The sequence below is a fragment of the Gavialis gangeticus genome, unplaced genomic scaffold (genome assembly GCF_001723915.1).
Source record: "Gavialis gangeticus isolate Ggan-Ray unplaced genomic scaffold, GavGan_comp1, whole genome shotgun sequence".
Lineage (NCBI taxonomy): Eukaryota > Metazoa > Chordata > Crocodylia > Gavialidae > Gavialis > Gavialis gangeticus.
This window is the reverse complement of record NW_017729004.1, coordinates 49,385,405-49,412,887: the sequence shown is the minus strand read 5'-3', so window position 1 is coordinate 49,412,887 and position 27,483 is coordinate 49,385,405. Positions and strand designations below refer to the sequence as shown.

Sequence of the window (27,483 nt, the reverse complement as noted above, 5' to 3'; positions counted from 1 at the left end):
AAGACTGGAAGAAGGCCAATGTGGTGCCTATCTTCAAGAAAGGGAGGAAAGTGGATCTGGCAAACTACAGGCCAATCAGCCTGACCTCTTTCCCGGGGAAGATCTTAGAAAAGTTTATTAAAGAGGCCATCCTTAATGGACTGGCTGACGCAAACATCCTGAGGGATAGCCAGCACGGGTTTGTTGCGGGTAGGTCTTGCTTGACCAATGTCATTTCCTTTTATGACCAGGTGTCCTATCACCTGGACAATGGAGAAGAGATTTAGGTCATGTATCTTGACTTCAAAAAAGGCTTCGATTTGGTATCCCACGAGTACCTCTCAGAGAAACTGGCCAACTGTGGCCTTGGGTCCACCACAATCCACTGGCTGGGAAATTAGCTCTGTGGTTGGATGCAGAGGGTGGTAATTGACAGAAGTCAGAGCCAGATTGTTCAACATCTTCAGTAATAATTGTGGACATTGGAGTCAGAAGCGGACTGGCCAAGTTCATCGATGAAACCAAACTTTGGGGTAAAGCATCCACACCTGAGGACAGGAGGGTGATCCAGGCTGACCTGGACAGGCTCAGCAAATGGGTGGATGAGAACCTGATGGTGTTTAACACCGAAAAATGCAAGGTTCTGCACCTTGGAAGGAAAAACCTGCGGCATCCTTATAGGCTCGGCAGTATTATGCTGGCTAGCACTATGGAAGAAAGAGACTTGGGGGTCATCATTGACCACAAGATGAACATGAGCCCTTAATGAGATCCTGTGGCTAGTAAAGTGATCAAAATGCTGGCTTGCATCCATAGATGCTTCTCAAGCAAATCCCAAGACATCATTCTCCCCTTGTACTCAGCCTTGGTGAGGCTGCAGCTGGAGTACTGAGCCCAGTTTTGGGCTCCACAATTCAAAAAGGATGTGGAGAATCTTGAGAAAGTCCAGAGAAGAGCCGCGCGCATGATCAGCGGTCAGGAGAACAGACCTTATGATGCCAGCCTGAGAGCTAAGGGGCTCTTGAGTCTGGAAAAGCACAGGCTCAGGGGTGACCTGATGGCCACCTATAAGTTTATCACAGGTGACCACCAGTATCTGGGGGGAAGTTTGTTCACCAGAGCGCCCCAAGGGAGTGATGTGGTCAAATGGTTCTAAATTCCTGCAAGACCATTTCAGGCTGGACATAAGGAAGAATTTCTTTACTGTCCGAGACCCCACCGTCTGGAACAGCCTGCCACTGGAGGTGGTTCAAGCACCTACATTGAACTCCTTCAAGAGAAATTTGGATGCTTATCTTGCTGGGATCCTATGACCCCAGCTGACTTCCTGCCCCTCGGGCAGGAGGCTGGAGTCAATGATCTTCCAAGGTCCCTTCCAGCCCTAATGTCTATAAAATCTATGAAATCCTTCTCCTTGAAACTTGGCAGGCTTTGTGGCCTCAGTAAGAGCTATCACACCTGCAGCTTTCACCTCCCTGTGGTGTCACACATAGCCGTGACATGAGTTTGGCTTTCAAGAACTTGGGGTACAGTTCCCCCAAACCCCTGCACCAATATTCTTGAAACCTGGCAGGTTTCATGCTCTCAGCAAAGGCTACTTTCCCCGCAAGTTTCATCCAAATCAGACAAGAAAAACAAAGTTATAGATATTTCATTGATTCCCCATTATATGGCCGGATCTCCGAAGCAGCTCTAAAGCGTCAGAGCCGCTTTGGCCAGATCGAGGCAGAAACCTGGTCCAGAGCTCCAGATCATATTGCGGCCATCTGAAGTGGCCGGATCCAAAGCTGGATCGGATCGCTGCCGACTCACACAGGCCTACTGCCGCAGTGGTGGGGGCACAGCCAGACACCAGCCAGCAGGGCCTCTGAGGCAGAGGGGGCAGGAAGGGAGGGGTAATTCCCCCTTCCCTGCCCCATCTACCCCCAGGGGACTGAAGCTGGGGTCTGTCTGCCCCAACTGCTGCCACCGATTGCTCTGTGCATGGGGAAAGTGGCAGAATAAGCCTTCTCCTGCCTCCTCTACTGGACACTGGAGAGAGGGGAATACAACCCTGCTCCCTGCCACCTTGGCTAAGGGGCCCTGCCAGCCAGCATCTGGCCGTGCCCCCACCGCTGCAGCAGCGAGGGGGCAGTGCCCAGTGAACCCTGACTCACGTCCGTGCTGGTGGGACAGGGAGTGGAGAATTAAATCCCTCCCTGGCCAGTTCAGTCCAGGCTACTGCCAGGGCCTGGCCATGCCCCCACCACTGGAGCAGCCAGTGGAGAAATGCATGTTGGTGCTGGTGGGATAGGGGAGGTGGGGTGTGGGAATCAAATCTCTTTCCTGCTCCTTTCCAGGGCCGGCTTCTGGCCAGGACCCCACCCCTGCCTGTCTCCGCTTTGGCTGGGGAGCAGAGAGGTGGCGCCAGCCCTGCTCTGCTGAAACAGAAAGCACATCTCAGAGAACATGCCAGGATGCTGGAGGATTCCGATTGAACTTAAACCAGGAAGAGGTCTGGGACAGAAGTTCCATAAACCGGTTTGACCCAAATCAGTTCAGTTTGATACTACATTCAACCAGGTTTATCTTAAAAGTTTTGGCCATTTTGAAACTGACTTATGTGCATTGAACTTATGTTCTGTTACAGGTTTAAACCAGTTTCTGATCACTTAAACCGGTTTATGTGTAAGGTCTGTTTCCAGCCCTCAAGCTTATGTTTCATAGTTTCATAGTTGGTAGGGTCGGAAGGGACCTAAGCCGATCATCAAGCCCGACCCCCTGCCATGGCAGGAGAGAGTACTGGGGTCAAATGACCCCGGCAAGGTGTCTGTCTAGCCTTCTCTTAAAGACCCCCAGGATAGGAGTGAGGATCACTTCCCTTGGAAGTTGGTTCCAGATCCTAGCCGCCTTGACTGTGAAGTAGCACCTCCTGATATCCAGCCTGAATCTGCTCTCTGTCAGCTTATGGCCATTGTTCCTTGTTACTTCCAGTAGTGCTCAGGGGAACGGGGACTCTCCCATTGCCTGCTGGTCTCCCTTGGCCAGTTTATAGATGCCACCAGATCCCCTCTCAGCCTTCTCTTGTGGAGGCTGAACAGTTCAGATCCCATAGCCTCTGCTTGTAGGGCCTGCCCTGCTGCCCCCTGATCATGCAAGTGGCCCTCCTCTGGACTCTCTCGGTGCTGGCCACATCCTTCCTGAAGTGCAGTGCCCACAACTGGATGCAGTAGTCCAACTGGGGCCTGACCAAATATGCATAGAGGGGGAGGATCACCTCCTTGGACCTGCTCGTCATGCATCTGTGGATGCATGGCAAGGTGCGGTTAGCCTTACTGACTACATCCCCGCATTGGTGGCCCATGTTCATCTTTGAGTCAATAATGACTCCAAGATCCTTTTCTGCCTCTGTGCTGGCGAGAGGGGAGTTCCCCAGCCTGTAGGTGTGCTGCTAGTTCTTCCTCCCCAGGTGCAATACCTTGCACGTGTCAGTGTTGAAACCCATCCTATTCTCATCTGCCCACCTCTGTAACCTGTCCAGATCTGATTGCAGCTTGTCCCTCCCCCCTAGCATGCCCAACTTGCACAGGCCTACTGCCAAAGTGGTGGGGGCACAGCCAGACACCAGCCAGCAAGGCCCCTGAGCCAGAGGGGGCAGGGAGGGAGGGGTTATTCCCCCCTCCCTGCCCCCTCTGCCCCCAGGGGACCACAGCTCGGGTCTGTCTGCCCCAACCACTGCCACCTCTCAGACTGATGACCTGTATCTCCTCTCAGACTGAGGATCTAATTCCCAGGGATTTCAGTGGCAGTAGAATCAGGTCTTGTGAGAATCTACATCCTTGCAATTTATACCTCATATATGTGTTCTACCAAAGGGCCAAGGTCATCTTCTTTGGTAGGTTCATCTTTAGGTTCCCAGTTGTGAAGTGGCAAAACAATTTGTGGAGGATTAGACACTCTGTAATATATAGAGAGAAAGGTTAAAAGAGCCACAGTTTCACATGTATTATCTTTAGACAAAATTAAGACTAATTTATCCACTGGAAACTACAAAGAACTTTGATTTACAGACTGTTTGCTGAACTGGACTCAGTAAATAGGGCAATTTTTTCAAGAAGTACCACAGAATCTTCAGTGGATTCAAATGGTCGCAACTTCTTTTTCAGCTTTCACTTGAAAGAGAGACTGTTCTTGAGAAGGGGTTGATCCCTTGTTGATTTTGATGGAAAAATATTATATGCCTAAGTATTTAAATCATATGCATCAAGGTGGTAAAAGTTTTGGTTAGTGGTTTACATAAAACTCGAGGGTTTTTTGCTCAACCCAGAGCATGTAGAAATTATCTGACACTTGAATTTCCTCCTTTTGAAGCATTTTTAAAAAAATCTATCCTAGGCACTTCTTTGTTTGCCTCTTGCTGTATGTATGAATGCCTTACAATCTCCTAGGTACTAAACCTTAGGGGATGTAGCAGAGTGTTCAGTTCTTATACAAGAAGAACTGAGGCATAGAGAGACCATGGGCAAGATAGGAATCCAGGTAGATAAAATGACATTTAGGAAGAATTTAAAATAATAGAATCATAGAAAATTAGGGTTGGAAGGGATCTCAGGAGGTCATATAGTCCAATTGCCTGCTCAAAGCAGAACTGTCCCCAAATATATCCAAGGCTTTGTCCAGCTGGGTCTTAAAAACATCCAAGGATGGAGATTCTACAACTTCTCTGGGTAACCTGTTCCAATGTTTGAGAAAGTTTTTCCTAATATTTAACCTAGACTTCCCTGGCTATAGCTTGAACCCATTGCTCCTTGTTCTGTTATGTGCCACCACTGAGAACAGTCTAGCTTCATCCTCTTTGGAACCACCCTTCAGGTAGTTGAAGGCTGCTATTAAATCCCCCCTCAGTCTTCTCCTCTCTAGACCAGGTTTTAAAACTTTTTTAATAAGCGTACCCCTGGTGGCCCCCTTTTTAATAAGTGTATGCCCCCGGAGGGGGGAGGAATGATGAGTGGCCAGACATGGAGGGAGGGGCGGGCGGGGGGAAGCTGTCGGACACAGAGCAAGGGGGTGACAAGTGGTGGCAGCACAGCCTCTGTGCGGCCCTGCTCTTGCCCTAGCCCTGCTCCTGTGAGGCAGCAGTGTGGGGTGGCAGTGTCCAACACTGCCCGCCCCCGCGTATCGCCTGGAACCTTTCAAAGACAACCCCTGCTCTAAACTAAATAAGCCCAGTTCCCTCAGTCTGTCCTCAAATGTCATGTGCCCCAGTCCCCTAACCATTTTTGCTGCCTGCCACTGGACTCTCTCCAATTTATCCACATCCTTTCTGTAGTGGGGGCCCCAAAACTGAACACAGTACTCCAGATACAGCCTCACCAATAGCAAATAGAAGGGAATAATCACTTCTCTTGATCTGTTGGCAATTCTTCTACTAATATAGCCCAGTACGCTGTTAGCCTTCTTCGCAACAAGGGCATGCTGTTGGCTCATATTCAGCTAATTTGGACACCTATATATAAAGGGAGTGATTCACAGAAACATTGTTCATGCATCAGATCAAAAACTTTAAAGGAAAATGCATAAAGAGCATTGGGAGCAGGGACAGGAACCCAGGACTCTCTCTTCTCAGGAAAGAGCACTCTTTCTTAGTGGTCTAAGGAGTTGTGCCCCTGTTTGTCTGGGCTCTTTGTTTAGCCCAATAAACTTTGCATTCCTTTCTGCACCTTCATCCAGCTGTTAAAAGAAAGAAGTGAGCCAGTCGCCTGAACATGAAGGAATGATTTAGTTGTTTAAGGGCCTTGTTACACCTTTTGTTGTCAGCTGCACAAATATTAATGGCTTAGTGCTTTGAAGCAGTCACACCTTCAATTTGAGGGACACATCTGTGGCGAGTGGCCACACCTTAATGGAACAGGAGCTGAGTAGTCCAAATCAAGAGATAATCCTGCCCTGGACTGGAATAACTGTGTTGCGTAATGAGTGCTTTAAGCCACATTAAGGTGCTCAGGTGTGAACAATCCAGGAGCTAAGAGCTCCAGGAGCTGCCCAAAATTACCATACAACAAGGCCTTAAATCCAGGCAAGAGTTCAGGTTGCAAATCTCAGTCTCACCTGGTGCCTAAAACAAAGAAAGGTGGAGTTTTGGTCTTCTTTTGGTGTTTCCTATCAACTGGCTTGGGTGTTCCCCTACTCAACTTACTGAACATTGTATATCCCATTCATAAGTGCCTAACTCCCCAATTAAAGTATAGTGAATTGAGGCGGCTCACTTGTATTTGTGAATTTCACTTCCTGAGTGAGTCACCTAAGTTTTAGCTGCAGAAATGGTCAAAACTGATGCATCTAACTTCTTTGTGAATGTCATCCAAAGTGACTTTCCTAAATTCACTAAGTCCCTAAGTTCACTGGAACAAGGAACTGAATCTAGGGCTCCCAAAACCCCTGGATAGTGTCCTAAGCACTTGACTACCTTTGTTTTTTTTTGATTCACGAACACAGTGACAATTTTAGAAAAATATCCAAAATATTATAGTATCCAAAAAATAAAAAGACATGAAAATGACAAGGACACAGAACAAGAATATTGTGCTGAAACTATCTTCCTGTCCTTCCAGCTTCAAAATAAATTAGAATTTCTCTTAAAAAATATATATATATATGATAAATATTTCTGTTTTCTTGTTCTCTCTCTCCATCCCTTCCTCCAAAGAAAAAACACTGAGTAGCAGTCTTAAAATTCCTATCTATATTACAAACACTATTTCCTGCAGCACCTGTAAGTTCCTTGGAGGTTTCCCATTCAAATCATGAAGTTTAATCCTGTTTAGCTGTTGAGATCTTGAGCAATCACAGAATAATATTTTTTTCTAGCCTGGCAGATGACTTCTGGCCAGAACATCTGGAAACAATGCTGTGTTGGAAGTAAGTTGCTTTGTTAAAATAATAATCAGATAAAGTATTATCCTTTTGTTATTGGTCAACTCTTACTGCGATATTGTTAAAAAAAACTCTGTACTGATTTCAAAATTCTGTAGCACTGAGAAAAGGCATGGAGTTTCAATGTGGTCCTGGCCAGAACTGGAAGTTGGTGTTTCAAGCCAAAAGTTAATTATTAAAAAACCTAAAATTACAAATGAATATTTCACTCAGGAAAATGTTTATTTAAAAACATAACATAATGATCATGGCCTTCCAACCTTTGATGTTAAAATTAGCTTTCCCTTCAGTCTAAACATTATTGAAATTACAGTTTTTTCCTCAAGGAATACAACTAAGATTGAATGCTGTTGGTACAAATGCTGATTTTTCAAATGTCTCTGGAAGAAAAAAAGGGTTCAGTGTCCCATTCTAATGTCATATAGAACCAAATGTTTAAGAAAACTTTTTCCTGCAGAATATTGGTTCCCAAATTCAGAACATATAAAGAGATCTTGGATAAGAGCAACTGGAAGGAATCTGGAGCTGTTGGGAAAGTCTGTGTTAAGGGAAGTCTTAACTATACTGCTAAAATACTTTCTTGAATTATAAAAAGGTACCAGATAGAATGAATAAAAGCCAACAAATAAGGATTATAAATAAGTATATAAAAAAAGAAAAGTGACAGCATTTTAAATTAAGCGCATGGCCTAATCTGTTAAATTTCACTGTGACTTTTATTCCAATAAAGATCTCCATTTTAATGCTACTTTGGAGATTGGGGAACTTGTTTCATTTTATGGGTGGGGACCTACTGAATTTGGAGTGGCTTCCCGCACCCTCCATTTAATGAGCAGAATGCAGAGCCAGACAGCTATTTCACGGGCAGAGTGTGGTGGCCCTCCCCATGCCTCTGATTGGCTAAGTGGCCCTCATGGGCCCCACACCGCTGATTGGCTGTGAGGGTTGCCTGCCATGCCACTGATTCATGGAGAGAGGCAGGTCCAAATGACAGTCAGGCCTTGCAGCCAATCAGTGGTGAGGGATAGGGTGCCAGCTATCTTGCCCACAGTCCCTTAAGCAGAAAGACCCTTCCCCCCACTTCCCCACCTTGGCATGCTACCGTAGCAGCCTGAGGACTGCTGGCTCCCTCTGGGGAGCCAGCATTTTCTTTTCATTAAGTTTTCTCCTCCCTCCTGCTCTCCCCACCTGCAGATTTCACAGGCACTGCCCAATTTTGCAGGCAATGCTGATTTCACAAAATCCACAACATCACATTTTCAGTAGGTCCCTATTTATGGGAAGTTAGGAAAATCCAGACAACAGAATTTTAAGAAACTACAAAAATATTGCAAGAAACAAGGTGTACATAAATGAAAGGAGTAACAATATGCTTTAAAATGTGCATTTTCAATCGTCTTAACTCAGTATTTTTCTCAACAGAACTACGACATGTAAAATATAATTTTAGCATCCAGCCAATCAATTTTACAACATATACATAGGATTTCTGACACTTTTGTAATAAATGAAGCAAATCAGGTTCACTTCAACAGTAACTTTCTACATGAATTTGTATATAATTTAGAAATCACAAATGTTGGAATGAAGAGCTACACTCCCCTCCAGGTTTACTCTCTCCTGTAAATTGGTTGAAGCTTTATTCATACAAGAACAATTTAACTTTAGGAAAGGGCAAAGAATCACTGATTATCATGCTTGTAAATTGGTCTGGAGAAAAGATGATAACAATCTTCAAATACCTAAAGGGTGGTTATAAAAAGGGTGGAGGTGAACTGTTCTCTGTGGCTGCAGGGCACGGGACTAGAAACAATGGTCTCAGACTTCAGGAGAGGACATTTAGGTTAGATATTAGGAAGAGTTTTCTCACTGTAAGAGAGATTAAAGCACTGAAACAGGCTATCCAGAGAGGTTATGGAATGGACTAGGCAACTATCCAGAAAGTCACTGAGAAACACAAAGCACACTAATAGTCCAACAATTCCTGACCTCAAAACAGCAGGGTCATGAGCCAGTTGTGATGTCAGAATGTATCCATGATTGTTTCCGTCTCAGCGATAATTAAAAAAAAATGCCTCAGTCTCACTTACTTCCCTGGCTCACACTGTTACTGGCATCAGACCGAAACATTACATCCCACCCTCATGGCACTTCTCTGCCAGGTTTCACTTATTTTGGGGATTATATTTACTGAGCAATTCATAGAACTGGTTTAATTCTTTGTTTTAGTCCTTGCCCCCACCAAAACTTTTCACAAATACTAGTTTTCTTCCCAATAATCCTTGTTCCTAACTCTCATAATGTCATGACATTATGTAAAATTAATTATAATTCTTTACATTAAGAACAAACTTTTCTTTTTATAAATTAAGCACATTTAACAGTAACTACTGTTTTGTTGTTTCTCCTTCACTTTCCCTTCAAATGTACCTAGTCTCCCTTTAATCTTCTTCACCTGGGAAGTACTTAGGCATAGGATCATAGGAAAGTTAAGCAAGAAGGGATCTCAAGAGTTCACTTGGTCTGGCCCCCATGCTTAAGGCAGGATCATCCATGGCTAAACTAGCCCAGTCAAGTGTCTGTCTGACCTGCTCTTGAAAATTTCCAGGGATGGAGATGCCACAGCTTCTAGGTAGCCTGCTCCAATTCTTAACAACCCTCATAGGCAGAAAGTTCTTTCTAATTTCCAGCATAAATTCCCTCTGCTGCAATTATGAGATTTTACTCCTATTGCTGTTCCCTACAGATAAAGATAATAATCTTTTTAGATATTTGAAGACTGTTATCAGACAGACTTCTCTTCAGACTAAACAGTCCTAATTCTTCTTGCTTTTCCTCATCAGTCATATTCCCCAGGCAGTTAATTACTTTTGTTGCTCTCTACTGGACAGCTTCCAATCTGTCCACATTTTTCTTGAAGTGTAGAGACCAAAATTGGACACAGTACTCCAGGTGAGGTAAAAGATGCTATAGAAACTTCTGAGATAGATATTCTTAGGTTTTATGCTTTTTAAGCAGGGTCTGTATCCCCTCTATGATCTATATAGCATACTTGGAATGATTTTTGGTGCTAGGTTCATAAATGGTAATAACAACACAATATTTATTATATCCGGGATGCTTAACCCCCCAGCCCATGGTCCAGATCCAGTCTGGGTGTCAGGTCATCTGGCCCATTGGACTCTCCAAAGGTCTGACAAATTGCCAGGGGGAGCAGTGGCACAACATCTTGCTCCCAAACTTCCAGACCCACGGGGAGCCCTGTGGGCTGGATAGTATGCCCCTGTGCAGTGGACTGGATGTGCAGGGTGATACAGGGCCCTATCCTTGCATGTGGGGGTGTGTGGGGCATGGCGCAAGGCTTCTGAGCCTGGTCCCAGCACGTGGGGGTGGTGAGGGGACTTCAAGCCCAATTCAGGTGCATGGGAGTGACATGGGATCCAATCCCAGTGCCTGAGGGCAGTGTGGGGCCTTAGGTCCCAATCTCAAGGTGCAAGGGAAGCATGGGGCCATGATCCTGGAATATGGGACTGGGCGAGAGCAGCACAGTGCCCAAGGGCCCAATCTTAGTATGCAGGGCCAGCAGGCAGGAGCAATGCAGGGGCCTAGGGCCTGATCTCTGTGCGTCTCTGTTGTCCTGCCTTTCTCTTTTCCCTTTATCTGAGAGAAGATAAAACACAGGACTTGTCAAACTAGGTCAGACTCAAGACCTGTTTAGTTCAAGGGTGTCAAACATATGACCCGTGGACTGGATCCAGCCCTTGGATCCCTATAATCTGGCCTCTGGGTCTCAGATTGACCTCTCTTGCCACATGCAGCAGACAGGGCTGGTCTGTGTGGAAGCCTATGACATTGTGCATATACAGAGAGTGCCAAGAAATTCGGTGAGGCTCTGCTTGGACAAAGATGTCTACCAGTTTATTTTACTTGCTTGGATCCAGTTTTATAATTCCCATCCTACAAAGCTACTTGTGGTACCCACTCTGAAATCAGTTAATGTTCCATATTTGAAAGACCTTGGTGGACTGGGCCCTAAATAACACAGTATAGATAAAATAATGAAAACACGTCTATACTGATTATGAATAGGAATTGAAATGTTAAAGAACTTACCCTCTGATCTGCACTTGAGCCACAGCACTGATGTTAATTTGAAGGTTAACCAAATTGCTGCTGGAGTTAACCTTGTTAGAACTAGAACAAATTTGTACACAAGTTAAAAACAGTCATTTAACTGAACTCTCAAGTCATGGTTATTATATTAATCCCAGTGTCTACCATATACTAATCAGGTAGGGATAGTACTAGAAATATGATATCTTTGATTTTAGAACAGAGAAAAAAAACTGATTGTAGCTATATTGCATAGTTGTGTTGATATACACAGAGCTATAATAAAATAATAAGGTATATGTACTATGTAGATATATAGATATAATCTCAAAAACCTGCTGTAACCTAAGAAAAGTATAACCTTTATTTTTATATCCTGAGTTTCTATTCAGTCTAAGTTATTTTGTATTTCTTTTCGCACTGTATATTAATGGACTTCATTGAGTGTGTTAATATTACAACCAAACCAGGTTTCACTTTGAAAATCTTGTTATCTTTATTTACCTAAATTGTGAGACTATAGAAACTATTTGGCTTGACCCAGCTATCTGCCTGTATGTGGGAATCCTAATGAAATAAGGGACAGTTTCATGCACGCAAGCATGACAAGGCTAAAAACTGTCTCTTCTTCCAGTATATTGTGTTTTAAATTTGTGACTGAAGAATAAAACCATCACTTAGGAAAAAAAGTCACTAACTGAAGTGGTTTTAGTTCCACCGTCTTTTCCTTCCTTAGTTCTTGCTCACCATTAAAAATGGATCCCCCAATTTTAGATCAGATGGTCTTCAGCTTTTCTATCACTAAATAGATAGTCCTGTTAAAGCCACAAACCTCTAATTAGTCTAAATAGCCCTTTTCACTTTGGCAGGACTATTCATGAAGTCAAGAATCTTTCAAGTGAGAAGCATCTGTGGGCTCAAGCACATACGCATATTCAATATAAATATTTAGAAACTTCGCATTTATTTCATCTGGGACTGATGGTGCTGAGTTTATGAGTGTTCCTAAGTAGCCCTTTCCCAGCAGAGTTGAGATCCTATTACTGTCTTAGTTTATTGTTATCACATCTGGGTAGCATCAGTTAAATAAAAACATTTTGAACAGGCTGGCATTCTCAGTGGCAAACTATTGAGGAGTAATAGGGTAATTCTGCTTTGGTCCAGACTTTTCTCATTCCAAATGCCTAAATTAGGGCAGCTTGAATTTAATTGTATTTGTATTTCATGAAATCCGCAAAATCACATTTTCAGTAGGTCCCTATTCATGGGATGTTAGGAAAATCCAGACAACAGAATTTTAAGAAACTACAAAAATATTGCAAGAAACAAGGTGTACATAAATAAAAAGGAATAATAATGTGCTTTAAAATGTACATTTTCAATCATCTTAAAGCAGTGTTTTTCTCAACAGAACTACGACATGTAAAATATAATTTTACATCCAGCTAATCAATTTTATAATATATACTTAGGATTTCTGACATTTTTATAATAAATGAAGTAAATCAGGTTTACTTCAACGGTAACTCTATACATAAATTTGTATATAATTTAGAAATTACAAATGTTGGAATGAAGAGCTACACTCCTCTCCAGGTTTACTCTCTCCTGTAAATTGGTTGAAGCCTTACTCATACAAGAACAATTCAACTTTAGGAAAGGGCAAAGAATCACTGATATCATCCTTGTAAATTGGTCTGGAGAAAAGATGGCTGAGGAGGAATTTGATAACAATCTTCAAATACCTAAAGGGTGGTTATAAAAAGGGTAGAGGTGAACTGTTCTCTGTTCAGCTTGAATTTATTTGTAAATATAGGCATTTTTCCTTTAAAATATCAGTTTAAGTTTGGATTTAGTCCTCCACTGTCATTCATTTGCAGCTGTGGAAAGCTGGTAGGAAACTAGAGTTAAAGCTTGATTTTTTTTTCAATATAAAACTGATTATAACAATAATTTGTTAGGATAAGATGTATTCCAATTCTTAGTAAGGCAGGACCTTCATAGAGTTCAGTCAGACCAATCACACAGTATCAGTACTGGTTATAAATATTTGGGGCACTCAATTTTTTCTAAAGAGTCATGTTTCATCTCATGATATTGCATCTATTCACTAATGTTTTAAGTAAAGGGGTCTATATACTTATATACACCACACACCTCTATACAGAAAATGTTCCTAATAAAATTCCTCACAGCAGCTACGTGGGTGAAACCGTACAGCAACTATGCACTAGAATGGATTCTCAAAGAAAAAATACAAAGGACAGACACACACTCGCACCATTAGGAGACTATTCCTCACAGGACAACCAACCACTCCCTCTCTGACCTCACTATCCTCATGCTCAAAGGGAATCTACCCAACGCCTGTAAAAGGTAAACTTGGGAACAAAGAATTATAAGCTGGCTGAATAGTAAGAACCAAGGACTGGACATTGATATCGGTGTTATGGTATATTATATTTTACTCAACTTCTGAACTTTTTCCAAACATGAAAAGTGAGAATGAAACTCCACCCTTTTGACACACTTTGTTCTCCCAGTAATCAAGTTCTTTTCTTCTGCTAATTGCGTATCAGCTACCCCTGGGAATTTCTCTAGCCCCCACCCACTACTGGTTTTTACTATGCTGTGCCTGGCTCATTCTGGTCAGACCTGATGAAGAATGTCTTGTATTTGAAAACTTGCCTAAGTCTATTCAACCTACATATTTCATCCAATAAAAGGTATCACCTGAGAAATCCTTCTCTCTCAAAAAAAGAACCAGGCATCACTGGTTATCTCCTGTAAGAGAAACTTCCCTGTTTACTCCGGGTGACCTACGATTCTGAATACTGGTATGTAGAAATATTTATTGTTTACATACTGTTTTGGAGGAAATTAATGGAAGCTTCCTCTGTATAACATGCTGACATTCACAAAGTCAAACATGCTTTCTGTTTATACTTCTTTCCATACTTGATTATTTCCTCTAGGTTCAATATGGTTTCCTGTTTCCTTATTTTTCATGAAGTAGACTTAAATTTAGAACATACATAAACTTTCCTACTTCTGTTACAAGAACACAAAAACAATCTCCAAATACAGTGCTGGACATTTTCAATTTCAAGCCATAATCTCTATGTTTTCTTCTCCTGTAGGTGCACGCATCACATTCATTATTTGGAATATAATCTGTCAATTCCCTAAGAATTCATGTCTGTTTTGAAGTAGCAGCTTTCTGCCAAATTCTTTCTATAGCCTGACCTTGCTACATATAAAGAATTTAGAAACCTTCCCTGCCCATAAAGACTTAGAAACTCTATCCAGTATAGTCATATGAAAAGAGAATCCCCACATATGTACAATGAAGATTTATGTTTTATACTTGGAATCTTATTTATTGTTATTAATTAAGTTACAGTGCTTACAGCTTTGGATCATGTGTCTTACGAATTTCTGTTCGTCTTCTGTAGCAAACGACTCTCTAAATTCCTGAATATCTTTCAATATATGTGCTGTACAAGAAACACCTTGTTCTTATTACATTTTTTGTGTAATAATAGCTTGAGTCACTCCTTTGTCTTATGCTGACCACATATGTAACATATGGTTGAGTACTCTCATTGAAGCTAACCCTGCTGGGAAAGGGGTGTAGGTTAAGATGCTGCTGAATATCACTCCTTATAGGGATCGTGCAACAGTATGTGGTGCTGGGTAGTGGGAGGGGAATGTGACCAAGACTGCAAAGAAACACATTTGTTCATCACATTCTCTTCATACTCTCTACAAGTTGGGTGCTAGAATCATCATCATCAAATTAAAATTGTTCCTACACTCCGTGCCAGAACCCTGGGGGAGGACTGAAACCTGCTGAGGAAGATCAAGCCCTGCATGTGCCTTTCCACCCTTTCCCAGTATTCATGACTGGCTTTGCACCTTTTCTTTGATAAATGACATTTTGAAATAATATCTCACACATTTTAAGTGTCTGTGTTATTTATGGTAGTTAATGTGATCAAGGTGTTTGTTAAAGGCCACATGTTGGCAATCAAGTCACTGGGAGTGGAGCAGGGAGAACTCTGAGCAGTGACTTGATAAGCATGATGAAGTAAGAGCTCTGTCAGCCACTACAAAAACACGGCATGTGCTGCCACCATTGCACCAATAAGTCTAGTAGCACTACCTAGTAAACAGTAACAGATGGTCCTCCATCATATACACATGATCACCACCCTTGTGGGCATGGCTAGTAGAGAAACAGAAAAAAATCTTTCATCCCCAGGGATCACACTGGAAGCAGATTTTTATTTTTCTAATCAAAAAGTTTTAGAAAACTTTTCTGAAAAAAAAATGGTTTTAAAAAGTCCATTTACAGGACAAATATTTTCTTCGTTTTGTTCTAATCTGCTCTGTTGACTTCCTATTTACTTAGATTGGTGTGTTAGAAAGAAGCATGCATTTTTTGTCTCCTACTTCTGAGTGTTTCCACAACCTGGACTACAGCCTTCAATTAAACAAATCTGATATGAAGAAACAAATTTGAATTCTGTAAAATATGAGGAGACCAATAAAAATCACTAACCAGAACTAGTTAAATTAAATTCTGATGGGACACTTAAACTATTCTTGGAGTTGATTTAACTACAAAGAAATGAGGTTGTCTGGTCTCATTTGAGAAATCCAGAAGACAGGTGCAAAGTAAGTGCTATAGAATAACCAGTCCTTGTCAACTTAAAATAAACCTTATAAGCACTAGTTTACATACACCTATATTTAGAGAGTTTTAATCAGTATGCTTCTGGTAAAATGTCTAACCTTTTTACTTGAAGTTCAAACTTGATGCTGAAATCTGCATTTTCAAAATGTTGAACAGAAAATCGGATGCCTGTAGAGAACTAGGAAAAAGAACAAATGAAATAACCAATTATTAAAAGGTGGTAGGGCTTGAAGACATGACTAATAATGTGAAAACTGTGCTGTCTATGGTTGCAATTTTATGATTTGTACAGTGTTTAATTAAAGTTTAAATTATGATATGAGATCCGATAAGCCTGAAATTTAGGTAATTTAAAATAAATGCCAGCCATTTTTCTCACCAGATGGGAATCTTGATTGGATAGTGAAAGACATAGAGAAAGGATGGAGGCTTTTTCTGGAAATGAAGGAACAGGGCCCTTCTCATCCAGAAGCTCGCAGTTTTCTACTGGCCAACTGAAAGGAAATGGTCTCTTGTTTCTGTTCCCCTCCCCAAAATAATTTAAAGCTTTCTCTCTGTCTTGCTCCCTTTAGCTGCCTCAACCAACCTCCCTGAGTTTCATTGTAGCATAGGACCCATTTGTTTTTGGATGTTGTGGATAGGACTGATTGCTTGTTCAGAGGTCAGGAAAGTATTGCTCCATTTGAAGTCAAATTGGCAGATGCTTCATAGGGTTTGCTCACCTTCCTTACAGCACCTGGTAGACATAGCTCAGTTACTAGGACTGGAACTTTGAAATCAGCATAGGAATTTGTACAAGTGTTTTGTTTGTCATAAGAACTTAAGAATTGCCATTTTGTGAGTCAGACCATAGGTCCATCTTGCCCAGTATCCTGGGTCACACAGTGGCAGAGAGTGGATGCTGAAACTGCCAGTTTGTTCCTTGCAGTTAAAGGCCAGGAAGCTGGAATTTCACTGCTGGCCCTTGTGCCTGTAGCAGAGAGGAAATTAAGAAGTCTTTTCAGACTGATGTCCCCTTTTGGTACACTCTCTTCTCCTCAGAAGGAAAGACAAGAGGATTCTGAAGAGTGAGCTGTACCTTGGGCATTATCTGGAGATTTATGGTGAGGTATGGTGGGAGTCTCCTAACCCCATGCTGGATGCACTTAAATGCCTGGGATACCACAGTCAGGGCAAAGTCAGAGCACGAGAGAGGGCTGTTAACAAAGCTGTATGTAGTCTGCTAGTTACAGCCATCTCAGTTTAAATGTTGTGGTCAAAGAATATAGGCTAATGGAAATTGAATTGAGACTAGCACATGTGTGTTCAGCTGGTAACCTTTCAAGTCCCCTGAATCCTTCTTAGACCACTTTCATAAATTCACTGCCTTGCTATACGTTCCCTGGTTATGTACTAGGCGTGCTCTGCTCTGTTCAGGATGCTTTTTGTGTTCCATACAATGTGTGGTTTGTAGAATCCTCCTGAGAATTTCAAGTGTCATTGGAAAGTTGGGCTATCAGTCTTCCATTTTCAACCAGAATCTGGGATGATTAAACTTCTTTTTCACTTTATTTTGCTTATCTTAAAAAAAAAAGAGTGGGAGACACTTTCTTATCTTACTTGCTTCTCCATTCTTGGGTGATCTCTTTAGTAAGAGGTACATAATAGTCTACAAGGGGGTTTTTTGGATCATGAATTAGAGGAGCACATTTTCCCTTTAAGTCTTACAGTTACTCACTATTTGTCATGTTTGAACAACTATCTTGTACTAATACTATCAGGGATACTTTCCTTTTGCTTCTATTTCTTCACTAGCAGTAATGGATCAGTGAGTTCTAATGAGTTTGGAGTTCCATATTTCAGGTCAAGAGTTTCAACCACTCCTTTCATAGCCAAGGCCATATTATTAGCATAAAAAGGCTAAAACTTCAAGTCTTTATCTTTCAGACATTTTAGCAGCCCAATATATAATCATTTGGGGAGTTTCTAAGATGGGCCGATACCATTCCTGAAATAAACAGATGCTGAAAAGCTACTTGAGTCCAAGAACCACTTTTACACGTAAAGGCACTTTTACACATGCTCTGGTGGTGAGGTGTGGCATTTTAATTAGAGCGGCTCTGAAAGCCACTCTAATTTAAGGACTGCCACACCTTGCATATCAGCATCCCTGCACTTAAAAATAGTGGCAGGAGTATTGACGTAAAGCTTGTTCAATGAGTTTTAGATCAATGCCACCATTTTGAAGTGCGAGGAGGCTGATACATAAGATGCAGGAGCCTGCTGGAGCATGGTAATTGTCACGCTCCGGCAGACTCACTTAATCATAATTACAGCACATCAGAGCAGCCTCCATTCTCATGTACAGGCACCCTAAGTTATCATTAGCAGCAAAATGCAACCATAACAACATAACATATCATGCTTCTTCTCAAACATTTAAAAACAATCCTGAAATACTTAAATGTATGGAGCAAAATTCCTACAGAATAAAATCATGTAAAGAATTCAGAATCTGTGCTATTGTGTTTAGTTATGTGCATGGTGAATTTGTTACATGAATTCTGAATTTTAATGGAACAGAGATGTAGCAAAGCAGGGATACAGTTCTTTTCTCACCTAATGAAGCAGACATGCACTACAGTTCTGATGATCTATTGGGACCCTGTCAGGCTGTCTTAATCTGTTATTTAGGGGATTTAATCCTTGAAACAGCACTGTAGGACTCTAATGAGCTACAGATGTTGACTCTGTGTGGTCATATATCTTCCCTGTGGCTAGTAGTCCTTGACACTATTAACAATAATTGGTCAAAGATGCTCACATATGCGACTAGTGCCATAAACTCCACTGAGGCCCAAGGATTTGTACCTGTTTACGTCAGTGATGAATTTGTTGTAATAATTATTTGACCTTTTGGAGACTTTACAGGAGATTAATCTTTACTTGCATAAGTTTAAAACAGTTTTCATTTAATTTCCAAGTGGTTTATTTTGTAACATATTTTATTATTGTACCATGTCATATCCCCTACAGTTCTAAAGCTACATTGCCTGCATTCAACCCACAAAAACTTCTATTGTTTAAAAGTGTATTTTAGTACATATGGAAGACAGCCATTCTTTAACAATGAATTCTGTATGCACAAACAAAATAGGCAAAATACCTACGCTCTTAGAGGAAGCTAGCTTTCTCCCCATTCATTTCTAATCTTTGTTCTATTCTGAGCCTCTTTTGCCAGTAAGTAGTAGGATTAAAAAAAACTGGGCATTTATAGATGTGCTATGGGAGGTGGGGGAGTGGGGGCACTTTAATTAGTGTGCTGCACAAATTAAAAGTGCCCAAGCATCATATGTATCAGTGTCCCCACGCTGAAAACAGGCGGTGAGGTGCTTTGAATTAAAGCTCATTCGACAAGCTTTAGTTCAAAGTGCTTGCCACCATTTTTCAGTGCTGGGACACTGATACACATGATGCTGGATGCTGCAGGAGCATGTTAATTTCCACACTCCAGCAGACTCAATCAAGTCTACTCCAACGTGCTGGATTTACAGCACATTGGAGCAGCCTCCCTGCTTGTGTGCAAGTGCCCTCTGCTCTTTAGTTAATGTGCATTAAAGTAGACTAATGTACATTAAACATCACTTAAAAACTGTGGGCACTTTTACATGTGCTCCAGGGGTGGGGTAGGGGAGCACTTTAGAGTGGCTTTGAGAACTGCTCTAATTAAAGCACCATTAGTCTTGTGTATCAGTGTTACTGCACTTAAAAAAGGTGGTGAGGGTGCTTGAACTAAAGCTCATTCAACAAGCTTTAGTTCAAGTGTCCCCGCCACCATTTTTAAGCATGGGGCGCTGATACAAGACGCATGAGACTGTTGGAGTGAGTCTGCTCCAATGTGCTGGAGTTCCAGCATGTCGAAGCAGCCTCTGCACTCATGTATAGGTGCCCTGTGCTCTTTAGTTAATGTACATTAAGACAGGCTAACGTGCATTTTCCTAGTACCTCACAATGGAGGGTGTTTATAGATGTGCTCTGGGAAGTGGAGGAGGCACTTTAATTCGCATGGCTGTTGGAGCCACGCTAATTAAAGTGCCCTGAATGTCACATGTATCTAGTGTCCCCACATTGAAAAATGGCAGTGGGGGCACTTTAACTAAAGCTCATCAAATGGGCTTTAGTTAAAGTGCCTTTGCCACCATTTTTTCAGCGCAGGGACACTGATACATGTGGCATTGGAGTCTGCTGTTGCACAGTAATTACCACGCTCCAGCAGACTCAATGCTCTGTAATTATAGTGTATTGAAGCAGCCTTCCTGCATGTGTATAGGAGCCCAGAGGTACTAGTTTTAATACACATTAACTAAAGCACATTAATGCACATGTAGATGCACCTCTGTGTACTATACAAACTATTCAGTTAAATAATTGATCTGAATCTATCCCTGAACTGTTGCCTTATGCAATAGTGCAAGTATATTTATTATGTAATAGTAATCTCATGCTATAGCTATGCTCTAGGCCACACTTTTTATGATTTTTTTTCTCTTTTTTCCTAACGTAGTTCAGCTAGCTGTATGAAAAAGGCCAAGGGCATTTCATGGATAGCAAATGGCCATGGATTCACAGAGCCAGAAATCCTGCAATTCTGTTATTAAAACATTTTCAAGATAGGAAACTGTAGACTGTTTTGAGTTTCACTGCAGCAATATTATGCTCTTGGGTAGTTCACTGACATCTCTTGCCTAGTCCTCAGAAGTTGGTCTTGGTCTTAAAGCTAAGGAGGTTCAGGGCACTGAACAGTCTCTGTAATGACCTAATAGTTAAGGGCTTAAGGAATGTCTGATTATGACCTGCTCCTGTTCCCTCTTTGCTGCCCCATATAACAAGTTCCACAAAAAAGTCTCTTTATGAGTGAATATTTTAAGAATAACTGATCTCTTGCCAGAACAGAACTGTTTTATAAAGTTGGAGTTAGATTAGAGCAGCCACTCATGATTTATGTGATTTGTAGAAATGGCTGGTATTTCTCTGTTGGAAGTGTGTTAACTTTGTTTGCCATCACAAATGGTCTGGTCTAGGAATTCCAGTCCTTTCACCTTTCCTGGGCCTCCATAAGAAATAGTTCCAGAGATGAACTTGCAGTCTGAAATTCACTTGGTATTTCTAGATGTTTTGATGTCTGTTTTTTAAAGGCTTTATATAATTTAACTTTCCAAAGCTGGCTTCACTAGCTATGAGAAAATGGAGAACACTTTAGTGTAGTGTATACAAGTAGTTTCATAAACTTCAATGTTCAGTTTTCTATTTCAATCTGACGTCTATCTTAATGAGGCATTTTGCTTAGGAATGTTTGATAACAATACATATATCTCCGACGGGGACATGATCCTGAAAGAAACCGGGATTGTTACCATGTGAGAATGACTCAATTTGACATTACAGTTTAGAGTACCTGCTGCCTCAGGCCAAGTAAAGTTTATAGAAAAGCTTACATTCAGTGGAACTGGTGGGACAGATGGGGAAGAGGCACAAACGCCAGGATCTTCCCCAGCCTTGGTTTGGTTAGCATTTTGAGTTCAGGAGTATATGGGAGACAAGAGCTAGAAGGAGACCTTTGAATAAACAGTAAAGGAGTAAGAGGGCAGCAGTAGCTAAGAAGCGCTCTGTTAACATTCCATAGTGCGAATGGGCAATTCCAGAGGGATGCAGGGGACCAGGCTCTTAGGGAAAGAAATGACTGCCAGGTTCACTCAAGTTTCCTCCAAACTGTTCTGTTGAAGTATGGAGAGAGTGGAATAGGCAACACTTCTGATCTCCAAACCCAAACTTAAGCAAGAGCCACACATGATCCACTCAGCACATCTTCAGTGATTGCAGCTGGAGTACTTTTCAAAATAACTGCATTACTAACTACAGTGACACTAAGTGCATGTCTTCATATGTTAATGGTGTCACGGAGCATTATGAAGGCAATGCAGTCCACTCATTTGCTCCCAGTCTATGCGTGCTGAGTGGCCAAAATCTATAGTAGCAGCCTAGGCATGCAACTAGGGTACACTTAACATCACTTGGTCTCAGACAATTATTAGAGTGGTTACATTCATTTTTTAAAGGCTGGCCAGAGTTGGTGGGCAAGGTGACTTTTTGCAACAGCATTTCCTAATACCATCCAATGAAGCTTAGACATGTTCTCTAGTATGCTAAAAATACCACACAGGCTACTGGATAACAAATCCTCATTCCAATCAGGGAAACACAAGACAGGAAGGCTAGGGGAACAGATGCATATACAATGTCTCTGGTACCTGAAGGTACACATATCCTGTAGAACAGTATGACCAACAGATCAGAGTCTGTCAAGAGCTTTAGATTAATGCATTTGCCAAACCGTTCAGTAGAGAAAAAATTAAAATAGTGCATCACACCACGATAGCCATCTCAATTCTTGTTTGCAGGCAGTACTATTGGTATCTCATTTATGTAAACAGAAATAAATATTTCTTCACCTTAGAAAACTTTTAGGGCAATAATAAGGTAAATCTATGGGATAATGGGTTTGATCCAACCTAATTGCACTGATATAAATTAGCAAGAATAATATTATACTGCTGTAGTTGCAATCAGAATCAGACCAAAGAGGCTTTCATTTACTATATAGGAATATTAAAAGGAATATGTGAACACATCTAGCATATTACAGACCAGGATTTTCCTTTCAGAGCATTCCTCCAAATCCAGTCATTTTAATGGTGTTAGTCCAATTTACCCCAAAGATCAATCAGAAACAGGTTCTAAAGTCATTAGTTTTTTGAAACACCACATTATTAGCCTTTTAGAAGCATAAAGTTATATCTTATTACATCAACAATTTCCTGTCAAGATAAAGTATTTGTTTTAGTTCCTGCTTATCAGGACATATTCCACTAATGGAATAGTTTTCCATTTGCTCCCCTTAAAATTCAATTAGATAAACATCAGCAAAAGCATCTGGTTTTCTCTTACATTTGTTCCAGCCACCATGGGGTTTCCAAGATCACAAACCACCATTCTAGTTTCGTTTTCCATCTTGTAATCACAGCTTAATACACGTAGTGCCTGTAACAAAAGAACACCACGCCAGTGGTCAAAGGTCAGAGCAAAATGTATCCTGTTGGGAAAATGCCGCCTTTTTTACTGTGAAATTTATTTAGTACTTCAAACACCTGTACAGAGCTCTACATGGATATGTAATTGTTTACTGTCAGTCATGGAGGTAGTTTAACTGTGAAGAAAGGGAAAAAAGAAAGAAAAGAAAAGAAAGGAAATGAACCAATATTTTAAGACACACAGAGATATCATTTTATTTCTTCTAACACATTACATAATTGCTGCAGTGAATTATGCCTATAAAGACAATAACTGAAATATTAACTGGATTAAAGAAAGCTATGCAGGTCGATGCATATTTCACACAAATGGTATTTTTCTGGCACAGGTGACTGAGAAAGTTACTGTGGGACAGCTCTGGAGTTATATTTCCTAATATATGGCAAGGGTGCTTAGAGTATTAGCTATTTCTGTATATATTCACTGTGTCTACAATTTAACAACAAAGGAACTAGATTTTTACTTACATAAAGGGTAGACCTTTCCTGTAGTCATCACAAGAGAGCACATGGAACCATTTCTGAAATTGCACATCTCCCTGACAAACAAACCCTCAAGTTGGATTTTTGACCTCAGATTGTGTTTTGCAGTGAGCCTTAGGGCTCCCCTTTCCCAGTCCCCTTTCCCAGCCAGTTCATTTTAGAGAACAATTTTGTAGAGCTATAGCACTTGTCATGCTGACGTTTCAAGCAGATGTAAATATGTGAGTATTATGCTCTATGTTTTAATGCTGGAGAAAACGGAGGCACAAAATGATTTTTGCCTAAGGTCAGACAGCAAGCTGGTGGCTAAAGTAGAGAAGTAATCCAGATTGCCTGCATCCCAAGTGTGTGCCCCTTCCACTACCTCAGACTGTTCAGAACTCACTTTACAATATTTAAGAACTAGTTAAGATACTCTCCCATCTTGTTTTCTGGAGGGGAGTAAACACAAAATGTTCCTGCTGCTTTCCTGCTGAATTTTCTTTTTCAGCATTTCAAACCTTTATCTCTTGCCTCTAACTGGGTTTTCTGTATACAAAGTAGAGTGCACAGAGGAAGGAACAGATACATGATGGTAGAAGTAAAGAGGTACAGACTAAAACAAGGCAAAAAAAACCCTCTAGTCTTTTTCACTTTCCTCTTTGGCATCTTTAATAAAAGAAACAAATTAGACAAATGAATAGAGATAACGTATCTTCAAAAAAAAAAAAAAATCAGGATGCATCTGGAATTGCTGTGAGCCTGTCTAATTGTTTTCATTGCATAGTTCCCATGAATTAAGTAACACATGACAGGTCAGATTCTTTATAAGAAAGCGCTGGGAGATCTCCAGGCCACAGTCTATAAATTCAACCCATGTCCTTCCTGGCTGGTGAAGGCCAGGGTGGACAGACTGAGTCTATTGTTAGCTGAAATTAGCAGAAAAGGTGGTAGATGTTCTAAAAAGCATTAATTGTGGTGTCTGCTCACTTAACAATCTCTTCCTATTAGCAATGTTGCAACTCCCGCCTGCAGCTCTTCTCCCTCCCTTCCTGCTGACAGCCCTGGGGGCGGGACTGGGCTGTATCAGCCCATCCCCAATCACACCACAAACTGACCTTAGGGAACACAAGTTCCCTAAGGCACTCTAAAGTGGAGCACCTTCATTTGATCCCTCATTTGATGAGGGTTAATTTGTGGTTAAAAACGCTTTAAAAGCAGTTTTAAAGCGCTCTGCAGCCATGCCCATGTGTCATGGCAAAGCTGTAAAGCATTATCAGGGGGTCAATCACATGACAAACATAACTGCTGCCTGCACCCCTAGCTGCAAATCCCATCTATTTCCTCAGTATTTTTGACAGCAGGAAGTAAAGGAAAATTAAAGCTGGTATTCTTTGAGAGAGGGTTGGAATCTTAGAGTTTACAATTAGTTTCTTTTCATTTGGTTTACTTTGCTGTGAAAGTAGGTTAACCTACTCTTTTTATGCTTTTTAAAGGATTTCTCAAAAGGTGGTTGAAACTGAGAATAGACACTCTTGTACTATAGATACATTGAAGTAAATATTCATTTACTCTTAACATTGTACTAAAATTTGCTTGGAAATCTGTAGTCATAAAATATTCAGCTTAGTCTTTCTTTTGGAAAATTAGCCAGAGATGTTATATAAAAGTCCAATCTTCAGTATTTTATAGGTTAAGACTGTTATATAGAGGATGTACTATCCTCCAACATAAAATATACTATTTCTTATCTCATTTCCTCCCAAAAAGTATGAGCAAAAAGTTGTGTTTTGCAACTGAGGTCTAGTGATCCATGAAAAATTAGGGGCATTGTCCTCAGATTTAAGATGGCTGATGATACAGACAATGCTAAAACTGATTTGTGCAATGCAGGGATGGAAGGTCAGCCACGTTTTAGAGGTGGTTAAATATAGAATAAGAAAATGAAAAGTGGCAGCAGGAGGGAAACAAGGGAAATGAGAGAGATTCATACATCCAGCACTGCCAGTTCCACTAGTTTGACATGTAACTAAGAAGGTTTAATCACAGAACCCTTTTCCTCTCCATGAGTAGCAATTCATATTTTGATAGAAAAGCATGGCCTTTTGGCAATCTCAAACAGCAGCAAAACCCCACTGATTAATACATTTGCTCCTAGGGCATATTGTAACTGGAAAACACAGGCAGCTTACAAATATGAATTGCCGTTACTTATCTCAGCAATGAACTACTAAATCGGTACCAGAGTAATAAAAGATTCTGGACTGCTGTACAAAAATGCATCTTTTCTTCACCCCACCTCCCACCTTTAAAGTTATTTAATTACCTTCACAATAATGTGCCATTTTTCTCAGATGATGAGGCTGGATAAAGCTTTTAATTTACTGAGTGCCAGCAGCTGCTTCTCAATGTACCCATACATAAGAAAGGCCTGGTCTGTGTTCTGAGAGCTTTTAATTTAGTTCCAATTAAATCATGTCTCATCTAGTTATCAACCTTGTATTGATTTCACCAAGAAAATTTTACAGGCAAGCCCGGAAAGCTCAGGGTTTTTCCCCCCTTTTAAAGTAGGTGTATCAGTATGCTGCTCATGGAAGTGGGGGACTAATAGTTTTGTCTATTGTTTCAGGAGATTTCATAAAAGAAAACACTCATATACATGTTGCAGCCAATGCCCTCACTCTAACCTGTAACACCACCACTATTCCCTACCTGAACAGCCATGTCAGAATCTGCAGTGAATTTGTTATGCCTATACCCAAGCAGGAGCTAGAAAGAAATCACATCACTTATTTCCCTCTGTCACTTCATGAGACATTGGATTCTATTCTTCTCCAGGGTGGTAGGGCTGGAGGCCTGCTCTTTGTGCAATTCAGTATCAGTTCTCCCTTAGGGGCAGGAACTGTCTTTGTTCTGCATATGTCCAGTATCTAGTAATGTAGTCCTGATTCATGACTGGGGTCCAGATGCTACCACAATACAAGTTGAAAACAGCAAATTTGATTGCACTGTATTTCATCAAGTAGCTATGAAGTCAAGAAATAACTTTAATATCTAAGATAAATACAGGCATTAGTCTTTGCTGAAGGTCTAAATCAGCACTTTGCACCTTGTACAGCAGTTATGCCAGTACAAAACATCATATGATTTGGCTACACAAACTGCAATATAAAAGCAATTGAGGCTCTGAAACAAGACGGTTACAATGCATACATATCACTTTTTCTAATCCATTTCATGCAGAGTAAGTAAGAAATACATTGAGGATTGGATCAATATTCTTTTTTTTGTCATTTTTCCTCTATAATTCAAATTTTAAATATTATCCTACAGAATCTTTCCATAGATATCAGTTTAACCTTAACACTTCTTAGCCTCTTTAAAAGTGTATATACAATTCATAAAGGATCAATCTAGCTTATATTTGATCTATTCTGACCTCAATCTAGCTAATATTGGATCTGATTGAGGAGAATATTATCTCTGTCTTGTTATAGGAAGGCCAGTTATAAGGACAATATGGAACACTACTCAGAAATGGCTACAATCTTTACTATAGTGAGGTGCCACTGGGGACCTTGAGTGCTGAGGTCTGATGGTAACTGGCATCATCACAAACCTATTTAACTATTGGCTTAAGTTATTGTGCAACAGATCATTTCTATTACTGTGGTGCCCAGATGTCTCAAACAGGATTAGAGCCCAATTATACCACACTCATAAAGACATCATATGACATCCTGACCCTTTTGAAACCCATGGTAAAACCCCCATTAAAATTAATTGGACCAGAATTTCACCCATGCCCCCCCGCCTCAAAGAGATTACAAATCAAGAGATTTAGATTTTCTTTACGTCACAAGTACACACATTGAAAGTTCTTTTGAAGCCAGACATGTTAAGAAGTCAGTTCTGTGCAAAATGTCATCAGAGGGACTGTATATTACTTTAAATTATACTGAAGCTCTATTTATAAATAAAATAAACATGATTCCCCCTTTAATGTATGCATTGAGTACATTAATTATATCAGCATATTAACAAGGAGCAAGCAACAGAAGGACCTACATCAAACTACAGTAAGATGAATCAGGGCGGCTAGAGTCTGGAACCAGCTTCCAGGTGAGGTGGTGCAGGCTCCCACCCTGGGGGTTTTTAAGAGGAGGTTGTATGACCACCTTACTGGGGTCA

At 40.9% G+C, this 27,483-nt stretch overlaps 1 protein-coding gene across 1 annotated transcript in view; it reads right to left on the bottom strand.

Moving 5' to 3' along the window:
- The window catches only part of ITGA8 (integrin subunit alpha 8), a 210,144-nt gene that overhangs the window by 75,669 nt on the left and 106,992 nt on the right, over positions 1-27,483 (bottom strand). The window contains 4 exon segments of the mRNA XM_019508352.1: positions 3,811-3,916; positions 11,005-11,085; positions 15,802-15,881; positions 22,688-22,780. Coding sequence (XP_019363897.1) covers positions 3,811-3,916; positions 11,005-11,085; positions 15,802-15,881; positions 22,688-22,780 — 360 coding nt within the window.